The sequence below is a fragment of the Chelonia mydas genome, chromosome 12 (assembly GCF_015237465.2).
Source record: "Chelonia mydas isolate rCheMyd1 chromosome 12, rCheMyd1.pri.v2, whole genome shotgun sequence".
In the NCBI taxonomy this organism is placed as follows: domain Eukaryota; kingdom Metazoa; phylum Chordata; order Testudines; family Cheloniidae; genus Chelonia; species Chelonia mydas.
Window position 1 is genome coordinate 39823829 of NC_051252.2, and position 18247 is coordinate 39842075.

General features: G+C 58.2%; 2 protein-coding genes across 6 annotated transcripts in view; one reads left to right on the plus strand and one right to left on the minus strand.

The window, feature by feature from the left end:
* Positions 1 to 3564, minus strand: part of CHTF8 (chromosome transmission fidelity factor 8) — a 3822-nt gene extending 258 nt beyond the window's left edge. The window contains exons 1-5 of one of the 4 annotated variants that reach the window (XM_043525962.1): positions 3431 to 3564; positions 2342 to 2443; positions 1237 to 1410; positions 517 to 553; positions 139 to 256 (exon numbers count right to left, since the gene is read on the minus strand). In XM_043525962.1, the coding sequence (XP_043381897.1) occupies positions 139 to 256; positions 517 to 539 (141 nt within the window). In that variant the 5' untranslated portion in view covers positions 540 to 553; positions 1237 to 1410; positions 2342 to 2443; positions 3431 to 3564. Of the gene's footprint in view, positions 1 to 138; positions 257 to 516; positions 672 to 1236; positions 1411 to 2341; positions 2444 to 3430 lie in introns of all 4 variants that reach the window. The other 3 variants (XM_037877488.2, XM_037877489.2, XM_037877490.2) reach the window with 3 other exon arrangements.
* On the plus strand, positions 3513 to 16253 carry UTP4 (UTP4 small subunit processome component). 2 transcript variants are annotated; one of them, XM_043525952.1, is made up of 17 exons: positions 3513 to 3623; positions 4003 to 4168; positions 5097 to 5288; positions 6250 to 6334; positions 7006 to 7095; positions 7511 to 7722; positions 8094 to 8265; positions 8368 to 8459; positions 8884 to 8980; positions 9917 to 9981; positions 10913 to 11035; positions 11340 to 11499; positions 11976 to 12082; positions 13008 to 13103; positions 13712 to 13897; positions 14663 to 14773; positions 15608 to 16253. In XM_043525952.1, the coding sequence occupies exons 2-17, from the start codon at positions 4010 to 4012 to the stop codon at positions 15719 to 15721; spliced, it is 2061 nt and encodes a 686-aa protein (XP_043381887.1). In that variant the 5' UTR covers positions 3513 to 3623; positions 4003 to 4009; the 3' UTR covers positions 15722 to 16253. The 2 variants fall into 2 exon arrangements, with proteins under 2 accessions (XP_043381887.1, XP_037733408.1); XM_037877480.2 differs by having other exon boundaries at positions 3517 to 3623; positions 16048 to 16253.
* Positions 16254 to 18247: the final 1994 nt, after the last annotated feature.

The window sequence follows — 18247 nt, forward strand, 5'->3', positions numbered from 1 at the left end:
GAACCCTGCAGGGACCTGGCTCCTTACCCCTTCCACGAGAAGATGGACATCAGAACCAGGTGCAGCCTTTGTGGGAGTTGACTTGGCAGAGGACTCCCTGCAGCTGCTCTCCCAAGCCTGTAAGGAAAGCTCCCTCACCTCTCTGGTGTAATGCAGGTCTCCCAGGAGGTTTCCAGCCAGTCCGGTGCTGTAGCGAGCCTCAATCTCTCCCTGCAGCTCCATCAGCACCCACTCTGCCAGGCCATCAGCCCCATCACTGAAAGCAAAGGGCTGGGGGTTACAATGTCCTAAGGGTCAAAGGGCCAGGAGGAGGATGTCCAGACAGAGGCTCCATTACAGAAAAATGTGGCAAGCCTGCAAGCCAGGTCCACTAGCTCTCTGGTTTCTGCGCAATACCTGGGTTTACACACTGACCTAGCGCCTTGCTGAAGCGTGTTCAGACCCCAGTGAGACACAAGAAACTGACAACTCCTCACTTCCTCATACTAGCACAGGAAGGAGTCATGCCAAACTCACCTGGAAATCACAATCTGCACCATGCTCCACTTCTCCTCTGCAAAGCGAAGGAGACACAGATTCATCAGCAAATGGCACTGAGGGACCAGGCACCTGGTCTGAACCTCCTAGGCCACTAGTGTCTCATTAGATGAGAAGTGACCACCCAGCTGGACCTGGGGAGGGGAGGAGTCTCACTGTTTGAACCACTTATGGCACAGTCCCCAAGAGACCCTTTGACACAGAGGCTCCCTTGGTGCCCTGATGGGTTGAGTAGCGATTAGTTTGTATTTTACTGCCACCTATTGGCAAACTCAGACAATGTTCCTTTACAGCTACAATGGGTGATGTGTTATGCCCAACAGAATGTTGTGCTCCCCAAAACAGCCAGAGGGAGCCTCCCAGGAGCAGGGAGAGTCATCAAGAACATGGCCTAATGACCTGACTGCAACATTAGCAGGGGACTGGCACATACCTGACCCTTGAGGTTACACTCCAAGCCACAATATGTTTGTTTGATTGTAACAAACAACTGAAGAGGCTGGACTACCAGATAGGATGTTCCAAGATCATTTTCATTGGCAACAACAGACGGGATTTGAACACAAGGGCAGACTAGTGACTAACGCGTGGCTCCAGCAGCCCTCTCTTTTACATAACACCACGCTGTCTCAAAGCCAGTTTGCTTGGATGGTTGATGTCATGTCACCAAAGTGCTTAGAAAAGGCAATCTCCAAGTACCTTCTAGATCAGCAAGATTGTGTAGTTCCCTTGGCTGTAAATAGTTTGATGCCTGTCTTTTACTTCATTATCGTTAGTATGGTGGGCCCTGGATCCCAACACCCCAGAAGCAGAGCTCAACCAGCCCAGGTCCCACTGCCAACCAGCCCAGACTGTGAAAATTCCCCTGTAAAGCTAGAATTAAACATTATCTTATTATCTGTAATTTAATAATTCAGGCAGCCTGAAGTGTGTGATGTGAACTCCCCCAGACTATTCAGCAGTGAAAGCTAGGTCCATGGGAGTTTGCAGGGGAAAGAAATTTGCACTAATATCTCAGACTTCCAAGTATTAATCTCTACAGAGGCTAATTCATCATTTCTTGGAGATTTATTTATTAGGTTAACTCATAACAATAAAAGACTCCTGCAAATTAAAACTGGAAAAGCTCCTTTTGCTCCAACTGAGTCCATCTCCAAAGAGCCGTAGCAGAACTACTCCAGGCAGGACGTTTTCTCGTGCTTTGTCTGATCTAATTTAAAGTTTCCCAAATGATGAGGTTTCTGCCGCTTCCTTGAGAGTCTTCCACAGCCATATACATCTCACTGTCATTAGCGCTTTCCTTACATTCAACCTAAATTCCCCCTTGCTTAATTTCATCCTATTCCTCCTATGTACATCCACTTTACTTTCCTATGCAATTTCTATCCCTCCTTGGTGTTTACACTGTTTAGCTACGTGAAGATTTATGTCCCTCACCTTTATTGTCACATAGCGAAGTTAGTTCTTACATTCTTTCCTCATAAATTAATCCCTCCAGCCACCTAATTACTTGTAATTTGTTAATATCTTTTTGACAATTTGGTGTCCAAAATTGAATGGAACATTCCAGGGGTGCTTGCATCAGAGTTGTGTAGAAAAAGGGCTATTTTAAAATGATTATTAAAAAATTAAACAGATCTTATAGTACTTTCCAGCCTGAATCATTCCAGCCTGTATTACAAATTTTAATTTTTACACAGTGGAATCACAACACAGGCCACTGCAACACAGCCACCTCTTTGGTGGAACATGTAGCTGTTTGACTCAATTAGTGGAAATCTTTACTTTCTAAAATGTAACTTACTTTCACAGAATATCCTTATTCCCAAGAAAGGGAGTTCCGTTACTAATAATCCTCCTTTCCTCTGCCTCTTGTTGGCATTTGCTACAGCCAGACGTGAAACTCCTGCATAGAAACACTCCCTGTTTGCAATTGCTCATGAAATATCAGACTCCCAAACCCTCTCATGACCCGCCTCCTATTTAATCCTCCAGTACAGGCATTCTAATCAGGAGCCAACTGTCTCTGCAATGAAACTAAGGCTGTGTGGGGAAATGATACTTCCTGTGGGGACAGTACAAAAAATGGATGTGCCCCATAAAACTCAATCAATATTGTTATTGGGTCCAAGCAGTGTGCTGGGTGCTCTACAGGCTACAGTCCTGAGGCGTACACAGGCTCAGTGTGACACAGGATAAGGGAGAGCTTTAGACCTCCGTCTGGGAATGGTGGCCATAGGCTGCGCAGAAATTCTCTTCATGCCACACCCCGGTGAGGTTCTACCCAGCTGTACCCTCATGCCTCTGCTCTCCTTCCTGCAGCATCGCTCAGCCCCCTGCCCCAGCTCCCCTAGCCCTTCCCCATCTTTCCTCAGAGCCCCTGTCTCCACCTCATCCTTTCCCAGAGCCCCTTCCCCAGCCCTTCCGTCCTATCCTTCCCCAGAGCCCCTTCACTAGCCCCCCCCACCATTTCCCCAGAGCCCCTTCCCTAGCCCCTCTCCCCCATCTCCCTAGAGCCCCTCTCCCCACCTCATCCTTCCCGCCTATCCTTCCCCAGAGCCCCTTCACTAGCCCCTCCCCCATCATTTCCCCAGAACCCCTCCCCCAGCCCTTCCCCAGAGCCCCTCCCCCAGCCCTTCCCTAGAGCCCCTTCACTAGCCCCTCCCATCATTTCCCCAGAGCCCCTCCCCCAGGCCTTCCCGCCTATCCTTCCCTAGAGCCCCTTCACTAGCCCCTCCCTCCCCATCTCCCTAGAGCCCCTCTCCCCACCTCATCCTTCCCCAGAGCCCCTCCCCCAGCCCTTCCCCCACCCGTTCAGTACCCGCTCCCCCCATCACCCCTGCACCCCCGCCCCTCCCCCATCACCCCTCGCCCCAGGGTCCCTCGTCCCGACCTGCAGGAGGGGCCGTCGACGCAGCAGGCCCTGGCGAGGGTGCAGGGGCTGCCTGGTCTCCCGGCAACAACCGAACCTCCCGCCGCTGCGCACTTCCGCTCGGCCGGACCCTTCCCGTCGCTTCCGGTTCCGGGGCGCGCACGTGGGGAGGAGCTGGAGGAGGCGGGGCGCGGAGCCGGAGCCGGAGCCGCGGGTGAGGGGCTGCGGGCGGCGGGAGCGAGGCCGGGGGAACCTCTCCTTCCCGCGCGGGGCGAGAGCCGGGTCGGGGGCAGGCCGGGGGGGCAGACGAGGGGCGGGGCGGGAGGTCAGCTAGCGGGGGGGCAGACCAGGGGTGGGTCAGGACGGGGCGAGGGGACCGATGGGGGGCAGGTCAGGACGGGGCGGGGACCAGCGGGTGGGGGCAGACGAGGGGCGGGTCGGGCAGGACGGGGGGGGCTAGTGGGGGGGCAGACCAGGGGTGGGTCAGGACGGGGCGAGGGGACCGACGGGGGGCAGGTCAGGACGGGGGGGTCACAAGGGGAGGAGGAGCCGGAGCTGGGACCTGCCCTGACCCACTGCCCACCTCTTCGCAGGGGCGGGATGGGGGAGTTCCAGGTGCACCGGGTGCGGTTCTTCGCCTACGTGCCCGCGGGGATCCGCTGCGTGGCCCACAGCACCCGCTCCGCCCGCCTCGCCCTGGCCCGCACGAACGGCGCCCTCGAGGTCTACAACTTCGCTGCGAACTACTTCCAGGAAAAGGTAACGGGCCACCCGGAGCCTCCGGTAAATCCATGGGCAGCTGCTGCTGGAAAGTATCGGGCAGCCCCTACCCAGAGCTGTCATCCCGGCCCGACTCCAGCCCGGTACCTTGGGGAGAGAATCGGGGGCCTGGGCGCGCACTGGTGCGTGCATGGGTCTGGGAGAGGGGCCTGGGCTGCGGCCCCCCTACACCTCCCCAAAGCAGGATGCCGGCCCCTAGCAGCTCTAGGATTTCACTGCTTGCTCTGATTTCACCTGCTTGGCCCCTAGACGAAGCCTGGGCTCCGGGGGCCTGAGCAGGCAGCTGTCACCATTGCCAAGTGTGTAGCACAGTGCCGAGCAGCGGTTAGCGTCACTGGCTTGGTTGTGCTTCAGCATCTCGCTTGCTATGGAACGCAGGTCTCCTCAGCTAACCAAGCACCCCGCTCCAGTGGCTGAGACTTCATAGAGGGATGGGAATGGATCATTCCTGACCCCGCAAAACCCTTGGGGTAATGGAGAAGTCAGATACGTGCCCGAGGGAGGGCCTGGGAGCTGCTCAGGGTGCTGTGCCGCGGCCGATTCAACGATACGTGCTGGCCCAGGGCCCAGTGGCTTTGCTGATCTCGCCATGCGTTAGGGGCGAGGGAGGAGCTTGGGGCCGTCCCAGCAGACAGCACTATAGGGAAGGGTGCAGCTGTACTGGCTGCCTGGGAGTGATTAACCTCTACTAGCTAGTGTATAGGGAACAGTGGACGGGCACTGACTGGGGGCGTTCTCAGCCCTGGCCCTCCCATTGGGGATTGAGGTAGGGGAAATCCATAGGAGCAGAGGGTGGGGGACACAAAATGAGACTTTTTCCTTATATGGTGCTCAGACCTGGGCTGTCTGAGCCCGGGTGGGCTCCAGGGGAAGCAGGATGGTGTGATTCATCTGTGCATCTTTTCAGGGTATCCCAGGCCATGAGACGAGATCCACAGAGGCGCTGTGCTGGGCAGCCGGAGATCGGCTCTTCGGAGCAGGCCTGGGTGGAGACATCAGCGAGTATGATTTAGAGAAGCTGCGAGTCAAGTACTCCCTGGATGGCTTTGGGGGCCCCATCTGGAGCATGGCGGCTGATCCCAGTGGCACTGAGCTGGCAGTGAGTACCTCTGCCTGAAAACTCCCAGGGAAGCCTGCTAGCTCTGTAGCTTGGCTCTGCCACTGGGCCAGGATGTCACTTCTGGGGCTGCTGGCCTATGGAGCGGATGAGGTCTACCTCCGTTGCTGCTGCTCCCAACTAGCCAGCTCCCTGGTGTTCTGAAACCCATGTGCGTACTCGGATTGTCTTCAGTGGCTACGCTCCTGTCCAGCAGCACGAGGCGTGATGGACTGGGTCTGTGCCAGGCAATGGGACTGCTTGGTGCAAGCCGCAGACAGTACTGAGATTAGGGGAGGGGGAGAATCATACACATTGGTGGGGGGGGGGTGATGGAGCAGGGACTGCAGAATCTTCTTCCCCCTATCATGGGTGGGTGTGCAGAGCCCCTTCCCACTACCACAGACCCCAGTGTGGGGTAGGGATTGTGGGGCTCCCTTCCCCCCCCCACTGCTGGTAGCTGATGGGCTGTTAGCAGTGCATCAGTGGTGGGGGGGCATCATAGTTGAGTTGTGGTGAGATGTGCCCAGGAGGCCCAAGGGCAGTTTGCTCTCAGAACTACTTCAGTGCAGAGTCCGGGCTGCCCAGCCCCGGGCTCTTCCAGAACGCAGAAGGGGCTGAACGTAAACCTCTGACAAGCAGGGAGCAGAGTTGTGGTAAAGCCCTAGCTCTTCTCCTTGTGGAGATGGAGGTAAAGGAGTTTGGTGCGCTAAGCAATACTCCTCACCAGACAGTGGGGCAGGCTGGGCTGGCAGTACGGAGCAGTCCTGGCCTTACTGGGTCGCTGTGCCAAGCACTCTATTGTGCTGGGAGCTGGAACTGAATTTGCTTCTGAGCTTCCATGTTCAGGCAACTGGGGAGCCTGTCACTGCCTGCCCTTGGCAGCAGACAGGTGGCACGTGAGCCAAATAAGGGTGTTAATCATCTCTCTCGTGTTGTCTCCTCGCTTGCCTGCCCTCCATAGGTTGGCTGTGAGGACGGGTCAGTGAAGCTTTTCCAAGTCTTGCCTGATAAAATCCAGTTTGAGAGGAGCCTGGACCGGCAGAAAGGTAGATTTGACGGGGACAGAGCAGGGCAGAGGCTGATGGGGAGAGCTTTGGTTGGGGGGAGTGGTGGAAGGGAGGCTACAGAATCTACTTCCTGCTCCCTTTAAATGCCCCAAGCCTGGTCCTCCACAGCTGTCTCTGAAGCCTGTCCCGCCCGCCCTGGGTCAGCCGTGGGACTTGTGTTTCTGCATTCCAAAGAAGCACCTTAGATGAGTTGAATCTGCTCCAGGTGGGACCCACTGCCACCAGGGGAGCCCTCCAGAAGCCCCACACTGAGCAGCAGGAGTCGCAGCCTGCCCTCTTTCCCCAGTCAGGTGGCCATGGATGGGGCCTTGTGAGCAGAGGGCAGTTAGAAGGGACAGTGTGGTCACTCAGGAGTCCAGGATGTGGGTGTGGTGAAGGGGAGGCTGGTGCGCACCTCTCTGAGAGAAACATGCCAGCCTTCCTTGGGTCTATCTGGCCCTGCTTCTGAACTGTCTTCTAGCTTAGGTTGTCTCAGCCCTGTACACTCACCCCCATTGGGAAGGCACAGTGCCTTCTATTTGTGCGGCACTCCGAGTCATGAGACTGCAAGGCAATCGCTGAGCGCAGGCTTGCAGTGAAGGTTGGGGGTGAGGGGCATTGGTCTGGGTTGGCTCATGTGAGGTCTCCTTCCCTGCTGTATCATTCTCTAGGGCGTGTCATGTCCCTCTCCTGGCATCCCTCCGGGACCCGCATTGCTGTTGGCTCCATTGACCTTCTCCGAGTCTTTGATGTCAAATCAGGTGAGTAGGAGCGCCCAGCAGAGGTATAAGTGGGGAGTGTTAGCGTCCAGGTGCCCCTGAGTGCTGGATGTGCTGGTGGGGTGTCCCATGAGCACCTGCTGTCCATGTGGGCCATGTGCTCACCCTCCAACTCCTGCGGCCTTGCTGCTGACTCCCTTCCCCCAGCAGAGTCCAACAGCAGCAGACGGAGCCAGCTGTGCCCTGCGGACTCCAGGCCAGGTGGGGTTGCTGGTCCACATACCGGGCACTTCTGATGCAGCTGAATGGGGCTTCTGAGCCATGGAGGAGAGTGGCTCAGGGCCTGGCATATCTGTCATGTTAGCGAGGGGCTCAGCTCATGCACCCTGCCCCCACCCTGAGCTGTAAGCCCCCCATCCCCCCTCACCTCTGCTATCCGGGGTTGTCTTTTTCACAGGCCATGCCATCCAGCGGATCCTGGTGGACCGGCGCCTGCAGGGGCTTTACAGCCGCGAGTGCATCGTGTGGAGTGTGGCGTTCCTGTCCAACGGCACCATCGTCAGCTCTGATTCAGTGGGGAAGGTGCAGTTCTGGGACTCAGAGAAAGGAACCCTCCTGGAGACCCACCCGGTTAGCAGCTCGGCTGTTCTGTGTCTCGCTGTGTCAGAGGTAGGAGGGGTCTGGCGGCTCCTGGGTGGCCCTGTGCGTGGGCTGGGCAGAGGGGTGGTGACTATGTGGGCTCTGCGCAGGGACGCTAGCAATCTGGGATCTCACCCCTTATCTGCAGCATCCTCTGTGACACTGGCTGACCCAGAGCGGCTTGGCCAGGAGCCATCCCCACCTGGTTAAAGGGCACTGCAGGCTGCTGGGGTGGATGTCGCCCTGGCTGATGGCGGCTGAGAGCTCACCCATCTCCCACCCTCTTGGGCCAGCGTGGAAGGAGCTGTTGGGCTCTGTCCAGTACCTAGTGAGATGGGGGTTCACATCCCCACCCTTCGCTGTGGGCACGGCGAGTGATGGCTGTTTGGTTTCTTCCCCAGGAGGAGGACAGCATCGTGGTGGGCACCTCGGAGGGGGCAGTGTACCAGTTCCAGCTGTTGCCAGTGAAGTGGGGCAGTGCTGAGAGCAAGTGGGTGCGGACAAAGCCTTTCCAGCATCACACCCATGATGTGCGGGCCGTGGCACATAGCGCGACAGCACTTATCTCTGGAGGTACGGGCCGAGGAAGCTGCACCAGCCTAGAAGGGGGGCTCTGATCTCTCCTGGGCTTGGCTCAGCACAGTTTAGCCACCTGGGTGTCTCCTCCTCTTTCAGGCCTGGATGCCCAGCTGGTGATCCGCCCGCTCATGGAGAAGATGCATGGAAAGGGCTATGATGCTGCCCTCCGGAAATTCACCTTCCCCCACGTAAGTGCCACGCCTTGTGAGCTCTGCCTTGGTAGCCCCGTTCACCAGGTCCCCTTGCTGGAGCCACCGACTCCCGTTTGCTTTGGGGTCCCCAGAAATGCGGGCCTGTGTCACTCATACTCCTTTCTGGTTCCAGTGGGGTCACCGTGTGCTGGCTGGGGAGTCCCATAGCAGGGGGCGGCCCGTGCCTCTTGCTGAGCTGCTGGGGAGAATGGGCATCAGAATGTGCTGAGTGACAGTCTGGCCGGCTTCCCACGTGCCATGCACTGATCCTGTGGCATCTGGGTTCCCATCGCTGCAGGGGGTTCTGAACCCACAAATAGGAGCTGTGCATGCTGGTCTCTCTAACCGTCCGGCCTGGCTTGCCTCGCCCTGCCCCGTTACCCAGGGGCCTCATAACCGTCTGACTGTTGGTTGGTTGCAGCGACGCCTTGTCTCGTGCGCTAAGAAGGCTGGGCTCCTCCTCTTCCAGTTCCCCCAACACCTGGAGCTCTGGAGACTCGGAGCCACCAATTCTGCAGGTAAGATCACATGAGGGCTCCCAAGTGCTGATTGAAAACCGAATCTGTCCTTGGGATCTGGCAGAGTGAAGTGCCCAAAAGGGAATTTCTAGAAAATCCATGAAACGAGTCCAGTGCAATTCCTAGGGGACAAAGGTCCATGCCACCAACCCCCTCCACCCCTGCGGTATCTAACCGGCCCCCTCTTGGCAGCCTTAGCAGAGAGGGCAACGATGGCTGTGCCATGCCAGCATGGCCCGCAGGAAGTGCCCACCGCTGTCTGTGTCTCGAGTATGTCAGTCTCCAGCAGATGAGTCCAGCCTGAAAAGGGTTCCAGAAAGAAAATGCTCCTGGTCATGGAAGTTGAGATGTAGTTTTGTGATTGGAGGGTCAAAGAGCCCCTGCCTTGGCCCCGCTGGGACTCCCAGAGCCTGGGAGGGGCCTGAATGGATTGGCTCCAGCGTAACCTCTTGCCTGTGAATCGGCTGTTTCAGCCACGTGCAGGGGCCTGGGTAGCATCCTGACAAGTGACACTCGGAAGCATTCCCCACTCGGGGCACAGGCGGGGAGGCTGGTGCCACTCCCCTCTCTTGCCTGCACATGGCCAAGCAGCAATCATGTGCTGCCCATGTAAAACCACTGTACTCAATGTCACTCGACACACCGAATCCCTGGCGTGCTGGCTTGTGTCACGGGGGTTGGCACAAGTGCTGGGAATGCTTCAGTGGAGTTCAGTGTGGGAGAGCTGAGCCATGGGGTGGACACCTCTCTGGGCGAAGCTCCCCGCTCCTGCTACGGAATCCGTTCCCGGCATCTTGTGGGAGGAGCTGGGAGTGCTGGGTTCAGGCCAGGACGGATCATCAGCAATCTCTCCCCGTCTGTGCCGTGGGGGGGGTCAGGGGTTACCCGAGCTCCTGGAACATTGTCTGCACTAAGTGCTCTTGATTCTTCTCCCAGGGAAGGATGGCGACATCCTGCCAGTTTCCCGTGCCCCGGAGCACTTGCTGCAGCTGAAGAGCAAGGTAAGGCTGAGCAGCCTCTCAGAGGGGTGCCACCTCTCTGTTGCCCTGGTGGCTGGGCCTGGCCTAGGCCCCCGCTGTCCCCAGCTATAAGTTTTCACATGTGCTGTGCCTGCCTGGCCAGATCCCTGTGTGCAGGGGCGCCCAGGGTAGCGTGAGAGTTACAGGAGAGTCGGAGAAAATAAGAGTGCGGCTTGGCCCCTGAGTGAGCCTTGCCCGCCCTGTGGTCTCCCTGGCCCAAGGCGCTGGCGGATGCTGTGAGGCAGGAGCCCTGCGCTACCGGCCTGTTCTCTCGGAGCCCCGCTGCCTCCCGCTGCACTGCGCTCCCTCATGGCCACGTCTGCTGTCGAGCCCCACTGGGTGCGGGAGCGAGAGGGCGCAGAGGGGGCTTTCCCGGCTGCTGCAGGCTCGCTGGGGGCTGTCCGCACTGAGGTGCGGAAACGAGCTTCCTGCTGTGCCCATGACTCAGCCGCAGGGGGCAGGTTGGGGGCTGGAACGCTCTGCACAGCGCATCCGGCTCTGACAGCAAGGGGAGACCCGTGTGATGGGGAAGGCAGGCCCCTGCCATCCCACTGGCAGTTCTCGCTCCCTGGACGGCCCTGCCTACTCCCTCTTGGTGGGACAAGCTGCAGCTGATTTGTCTGGTTACTGTGAGTCCTGGTCCCAGAGGGACCCAGCATGTGACAGACCCACAGTGAAAGGCAGACGCACCCCACGCTCCCCAGGATGTGTGCGGGAAAGCATGGCTGCTATGGGACTCCTTCCCGTGGGGAGAGTCCCTCTGACCTCCGCAGTGCAGTTCTGCTGGCAGCCATTCTCAACTGTTAAATGAGGGTGCCCATCTGCGCGGGGGGTGCAGGTAAAATGAGGGCTAAAACAGAGGGTGGCCTGCTGGTCTGGCCAACCCAGCCTCGGCACTCTGTGTGGTTCCCAGGGCCCCGAGCACATCTGCTGCAGCTGCATCTCGCTGTGCGGCAGCTGGATCGCATATTCCACGGCCTCCAAGCTTCATCTGCACAGAGTGCACTGGGAGAACGGCAGCGTCAGCGTCAAGCGGGTGAGTATAGGCCCTGCTGTCGAGGGCTAAGCCTGGGTGTGGGGGCTTGTTCCTCTCTGATCCGTTCTGCCCTGACTGACCGTCGCTCGTGTCCCAATGATGGGGTGGCATTAGAGTGGGTTCTGTGGGGTTGCGAGGTGTGTGATGGAATGGGGGAGGGGAGACAGCGATGGGAAGGGAAGGACCTCAGTCCAGTGCCCCCTTGTAGTGAGCTGGAGGGCCAGGGAGCCCTGAGCAATGGGCGTGACCTTGCCATCTGCATCTAGGAGGTGAGCGCTGACTCTGCTCTCCTGCCCTCTCCAAGGTCTCCAAGGTGCCCAAGCTGCTGAGCTCCGCCCACCAGCTCCTGTGCTCTGCCGACTCCACCAGTCTGTTCGTGGCCTCTGATCAGGGTGCCGTTCATGTCCTCAAGCTCCTGGAGCCAGGGAGCTGCGGGCATCTGCAGACACTCCGCCCAAACTCAGGTAGGCGCTCCCTGCAGCTCCTGGGTGGCTGCAGGTTGGAGCAAATTTCAAAGGATCCCCAGCCCTCCCCAAACCTGTGCCTGCGGCAGTAGGGGAGGCTAGCCCTGGGCAGAGCCCTTCCAGCCCCACTGCCTTCCCTGGGGCTCTGCTGGTGGGGGGCATTTTTCCCCCCGAGGGAGCCTATGAACTCCTACCCCCCATTTGAGATGCCCAGAGTGCCCTGGAGCCCCTTGCCCCTGAAATGGAGCGTGTCTCGTCCACACTCCCTCGGACTCTGCCAGGTTTGCCCCCCAATCTGCCTCCAGTGCAGCCTGGGGCCCTGATGTGACCTCTGCAGAAGAGCCTGGTGGGGGGCAGCGATCCCCTATGGCTTTGGACGGGGGTTGGATTTGGGGTGCCTTCAAGTGCCCTGCACCTCCATGGGCGCTGGAGAGGAAACAGTGCTGAGCAGTGCGGCCGCTCTGACTCTCCTGCAGGGAGCGCCGAGGCTGTGTACCTGCTGGCAGCGAGCGCGGACGGGGACTGGCTGGCTGCTGCTGGTGGCGACTGGGAAATCAACATCTACAGCCTCAGACAGTTCAAGGTGAGGGCAGCGGCTGCTGAGAGCTGTGGGACGGGTGCCTCCTGTGGTGGGAGGGTGAACCTGAATGTGGTTCATCGCCTACGGGGGTCAGCCGTAGCCGGGAGACCAGCCGGCTTGGTGCATGGGCTCCTTTGGGGTGCTTTAGCTCAGTGGTTTTCAAAATTTTTTAATGGCAACCCAGTTGAAGAAAATTGTTGAAGTCTGTGTCGCAACGGAGCTGGGGATGAGGGGTTTGGGGTGCAGGAGGGGGTCAGGACTCTGGGCTGGGGGTGCAGGCTCTGGGGTGGGGCCGGGGATGAGGGGTTTGGGGTGCAGGAGGGGGCTCTGGATTTGACGGGGGGGGGGGTCGTGGGGCGCATGCTTACCTCCGGCGGCTCCCTGTCAGCGGTGCAGCAGGGGTGCTAAGGCAGGCTTCCCAGCCGTCCTGGCACCATGGACCGCGCTGTGCCCTGGAAGTGGCCAGCACTAGGTCCAGCTCCTAGGCAGCGGTGCACAAGCGGCTCTGTGCAGCTCTCTCTTGCAGGCACACCCCACCCCCCCAGGTCCCATTGGCTGGTGCTCGGGACGGGGGCAGTGCACAGAGTCCTGTGCCCGCCCCACATAGGAGCCGCACCTGTGCTGCTGGCCGCTTCTGGGGCGCAGTGCGATGTCAGAACAGTTAGAAACTAGCCTGCCTTAGCTGGGCAGCACCACTGATGGGACTTTCAATGGCCCGGTCGGCGGTGCTGACCAGAGCTGCCGCGACCCAGTGCCTTCCATTGTTTGAAAACCACTGCTCTAGCTGCATTGCTCCCTTCTAGAGGGCCGAATCCTGGGAGTCTCTGCTGCGATCCTGTGCGCATTGCAGCTCGGACTGATCAGACACAGCGAGCCTGGCCTTTCAGTCCCACGGATGTTCGTATCTCACCCTGTTTTCTCTTCTCAGCCCCACTGCACAGTGCCCGCGTACAACTGCGCAGTGACTGCCCTGGCCATTCACCCCGTGACCAATAACCTCGTCATCACCCACTCGGACCAGCAGGTAGGAGCTTTCCGCTGGGTCTCGTCTCCTGCACAGGCTTCCCACTCTCGCCTGCCGCTTTGCTTCCTGTTAACTGCCCGTGCTTGGGTAATACGGACTCCATCCCCCCATGGCCCTGGGGTCAGGAAGGTGGGCGCCGTGCCTGCCATCAGAGTTCATCCCATGCGTCCAGGCTGTCAGGAATGAATGCACCCATTAGACTGGTTTGTGGGTTGCCGTTGCAGTCGCTGGAGTCCCGGTTTAGGGACGTTGGTATTTACCAGCCGCAGCCTGGATGTGAAGTTGGCAATGTCTGATGTCAACCCTGTGACAGGGAACTCTTCCCATTGTGGGCACCATCCTTCTCACTGCCAGCAGAGCGGTTTGGGGCTGGACTAGCCGGGACAGGGCACCAGTCACCTCGGTCCTGCAGGGGATGCTGGGTCAGGTCAGCCCGGGCTGTGGGGAGGTGGAGCAGCCCGCGGTTCCTGTACTTTTACACTGAGGTTGGTGCTGACTGCTCATCTGGGCTCAGGGGCAGGGCGGAGGAGAGCCTTGGCCAGGGGTATGTCCGTCTGTCTCTGTGGCTGTAATCCTGCTTCTCCCTGCCCTGCCCTTGTGCTCTGCAGGTGTTTGAGTTCAGCATCCCCGACAGAGAATACACCACGTGGAGCAGGAAGGTGCAGCAGCACGGGCTGCATAAGGGTTGGCTGGAGCGGGACACGCCCATCACCCATATCACTTTTAACCCCAAGCAACCAGCGCACATCCTCCTCCATGACACACACATGTTCTGCGTCCTCGACAAGTCACTGGTGAGCCCTGGCCCTGGGTCACTTCTGGGAAGCAGCTTGTGGTACAAGGTGGAGAGAGCAGGGAAAGCAGTTCTGCCAGTTAGGGCCTTGCCCCACTGGATGTCTGATCAAGGGACGTTCCCTGGAGCGCAAGGGGATGGGCATTCCTGTGGGTGTACAGCTGCACGGCAGCTCTTGTGACTTGCACAAGCTGCTTTGTTAGCAATGGCCAAGTCTGTCATGGCGACTGGGACATCCTGGCTGTCAAGGAAGGGGAGTGCGGCAGGGTGGGGTGCAGAGGCGTATGTGGCGTGCGTCCCCACGTGTGCTTTCCTGATACCTTCTGAAGCGGCTCTTGTAGCTGCTGATGGTGCTCGGCCTTAGGGTGGCAGGTCGTGCCCTGGCAGGCATGGGGCTGTCACATGGGACATTAGTGTGCCAGTTGGTTTGGGAGGGGTGGCAGCAGGTTGAGGAGTGGTGCGCTGAGTGTGCACCTGCACAATACAGGGGCTTGTCCTGTCATGCGCAGGATGGGGAGCGCTCCCCGTTAGCGGCCTCCCTTTAGCATAGCCTGTGCCGATGAACGGCTCCCCGAGGGGCTTTGATCTTGATAGAGTGGCTGTGTCCGTGTGCTCGGCCTGTCCCACCAAAGCAATTTCCCCCCCCCCCCCCCCCCGAGGATCTTTGTTGGGTGGGAGCAGCGGGAGGAATGGACCAAACGAAGGGGTGGGGGGCTCTGTGGAATCCCTGGAAGGCTGAGACACACAGTGTGGGCTTTCTCCCCAGCCTCTCCCCGACGATGCAACCCCCCTGATGAATCAGACTACCTTGAAGCAACTCTCGGAGAAGGCCAGGCGGGGCTATGCTCACGCCTTCAAGATCTGCAAAAAGTACCAGGTGAGTGTGCGAATGTGAGGGCCACCTGTGGCGAGGGATGGACGGCTGCCTGCTGGGCCCACAGCTCATCCCTGCAGCCTGGTACGGGAGCCAGGAGAGCTTTTCCTTGTACTGAAGCTCATGCATATGTGCTGGGAGGCACTGCGCTGCACCTCTTCCCTAGTGGGATGTTTACTCCCCGGGGGACTAATGCCAGAGCTGAGATTCCAGGCTAGCAAGATCAGCCCCTGGGTACCCTGCTAGCTGGATGGCTCGGGAAACAGCAGGGTGGTGCCAGAGAGCTGAACTTGATCCCCATGGGTTTTGGGGTAGACATCAGGGCTGCTGCAGCTGGCTGACACATGGAGGTTGGAGCAGGCTGGATACACCTGTTCCCTGTCAGTCTGTGGAGGGAGGTGTGAGATCTGTTGTTGGAGGAGTACTGGGCCTGTCTAGTTCCTGAACTCCCCCAGGGTCAGTCAGTTCTCACAGGGGCCGTGATGCTGATGGGACAGTGTCGTGTCCGTCGTCCCCCCCCCCCCCCCCAGCCATGGGAGTTGTGTGTAACTCTCCCTCCCTTCTGCAGGGTCTTGGGCAGTTGTGGCAGATGCTCAACTTCCCCAGGGTCTGGTACTGTGTTGGAGCTGCTTCTGTTAGATGTTCTGACAAGGTTGTGGCTTAACTCCCCCCAGCAGCAGTCCCTCCCCTCTGCTGCAGCTTATCCAGACCAATTCTTCTGCCTGCCTGGATGCCTCCTGCTGAGAGGGCCTGAGACCGCTCTTGTGCCCAGGTGTTTGTGGCCTGAAATCTCTCATGCTTGGGAGGGGTATGGGAGGGGTATTCCTCTTCTTTCAGCTCCTCCCCAGCAGTACAGACCTCTGTGATCTCCCAGGCTTGCTTACCAGCTGCTGGGGGTGCATTTCTATGAAGCAGCATCCCTTCTGCCTGCTCATCGCACAGACCTCTTGAGCCAAGCCAGAGCTGCCTTGCTGGAGGCTGGTCGCTACGGAGCAATATGTGCCCATCCCTTTGACCTTACACAGCAGTAGGTTGAGAGGACTTGATTTGAGGTTATGGGGCTGCCTGGTGTAGGGAACTGCAGGGTTTCAGAGGCTCTTAGGCCGACGGCTGCAGAGGAGCGCGCTGTTCCTGAACTCTGTGGCTAGGAACTGGTCTGGCAGGGCTGCTGGAGAGTTGATTCATGTTACTGCAGAGGCTCCGGGATGCACTCGTCAGAGCTGCTTATGCTGTTCCCAGAAGAGCTTTAGTCTTGTCTCCCTCTTCCTGCCCTGCAGCCCCTGTTGTTTGTGGACCTGCTGGAGGAGGGCTCCCTGGTGGTGGTGGAGCGGCCCCTGATGGACATCAAGATACAGCTGCCCCCACCCGTCCAACAGAAGAAGTTTGGCACCTAAGAGCGAAGCTGGGTGCTCTGCCCATGGAGACTCTTTGTACTTTTGCTTCCCTGAGGACACTCGTAATAATAAATCCCAGCTGTTCTGTAGGGCTGTGCTGTCGAATCTCCTCTGACCAGATGGGCTCCCTGCTTTCCTAGCAACCGAGATGGCTCTAAGGTCAGGTTCCAAAGAAGGGATGTGTGCTGGAGGCATGGGCCCCTGGGGCTTCTCTCATCCCCCTCCCACCCAGCAGAGGCTGGACCTGACCCCAGGCCCCACTTCCTGGAGGGTTCCAGCAATTTCTCCCCCTTTTTGGTAATCGCAGACCCCGGGCTCGCGGTCGGCATTGGCTGTGTTGCTCTAGGTGGTGGCACTCTTCCTGCGGCACTGACAACCAGCAGCAGGGCTGGTTGGTGGGCACTGGTGGGTCTCAGTCTGATCCCAGAACTGAGACTGGAAAGGAACTCTTCTCACCCTCCATTACTGCTGTGTAATGTTCAGCAGCACCCACTGGTCGCTCTTGGGACTGGCAGCCTGTCGAGCCAGGCTCTGCGCAGATGTAGGGGGTAATGCGATCCCTGTCCCAAAAGACCTCCAGCCGAAATGAGATGCTAGAATCCATTCTGGTGACACCTCAGCACGTGTTGGACCTTCCCATCCACTCCTGTCTTGCTGCTGGGCCGCTTGCTATGCAGGGCGGGGTAGGGAAGCTGCGGTGGCTTCTGCCAGATGTAGTCAGTTCTTGCCCAAATTCATACCAACAAATATAGCCACTTCGGCTGGTGCCAAAAACCCTGCATCCAACCAAATTTCACACTCAGTTCTCCCTTTGTAGGGAGCTCTGGCGGGAGGAGATCCGTGGGATTGGAAGCAGACCAGGCCGGAGTTCTTTTAGCTGGCGACCTGTTTTCAGTAGGTGCCTGTACCTGGGGCGTGGGTTGAAATGTGCAAGTGACTGTGGCTCTTCTGTGGAACGCAGGCGCTTGATTTGGGTTTGGTTTGTGTCCAGTTCACTGCGAGTGCCATGATGAAAGTCACTGCGGCGTACCTGGGCAGGGACCCATCTTAGAATGTGGAACTTGCACGTGCACATAGCCCAGTTGGCAGCTTATTTATGGGCAAGTGTACAAATCTGGGCCTAGATGGAGCTGCAGGCAGTTAAATCGTAACTCAAGGACACTGACTGGCTGCTGCTGGCTTGTCTAAGTGGCTCTGGGCTAACCGTTCCCGGCCTGTGAGGGGGGCCCGGAGTAGATGTTAGGGCTGCACATACAGGTAGTGACTTGTTGCTGTTGTGTACATGCTGTAGCTACCTGTCTGCTGCTGCCTGCACTCACATGTACCACCGCAAAGGCAGCTGCAGGCAGCTCCTTGTCCCCTCCAGGCCTCTCACCCCACCTCCTCTTCCAAGCCCACTTTACCTCTCCCTTCCTCTGCATGCCCCAGCACCTACATAGTTCAGCATGGCCAGGTGCACCTTGGCTGGTGGTAAATGACCCAGTCCTCTCCACAGTGGGCATTGCATGAGGCAGAGCTGGCCTGAAATGTTACTAACTACATTTCAAAAGGACAGTCTGCTCGTAGCTTCTGTTCCAGGAGCATAGACAGACTTCCATCTTGTCCCAGAACCTGGACACTAATCTGATGTGTATCTGGCTCAGTAAGTGATTATGAGCCACTTGAACCCCATGTTGGACACCCCTGTTCTACCCCAAAAGTTCTCAGGCTCTTTTCGTAGTGTGGGTTGTGCCTTAAATTGTGCTGTGAATGCCTCCCTTCCATTTACCACTCCCCCTCCCCCCCCCCCATTTGCCATCATTTAGCCCCACTTCCCATCCCATAACCTTCCTGTGCCAACTCCAGCTGATGTTTACATGGAAGAGAAGTATCAGGGAAGTGTTAAGGGATGTTGGTTGTCTCTCTTAATATGACTTAACAGCTGGGCTGGAGAGCCAGCCCCATGGGAGCAGCCAGCACTTTGCTGACCAGTCTGAGAACTGCTGTTATGCATTTTCCTAGCCTTTAAGGGTGATATTTTGAACTCTGTGGTGTAGAAACAAGCAGGAAGATGACCACTCAGCCTTTGTATATCATCAAACAG

Coding starts and splice junctions, on each gene's coding strand:
- UTP4 (XM_037877480.2), top strand. CDS start 4,010: ATGGGGGAGTTCCAGGTGCACCGGGTGCGGTTCTTCGCCTACGTGCCC. Junction 7,096..7,510: donor AGTCTTTGATGTCAAATCAG/GTGAGTAGGAGC, acceptor TCTTTTTCACAG/GCCATGCCATCCAGCGGATC. Junction 11,500..11,975: donor GACACTCCGCCCAAACTCAG/GTAGGCGCTCCC, acceptor ACTCTCCTGCAG/GGAGCGCCGAGGCTGTGTAC.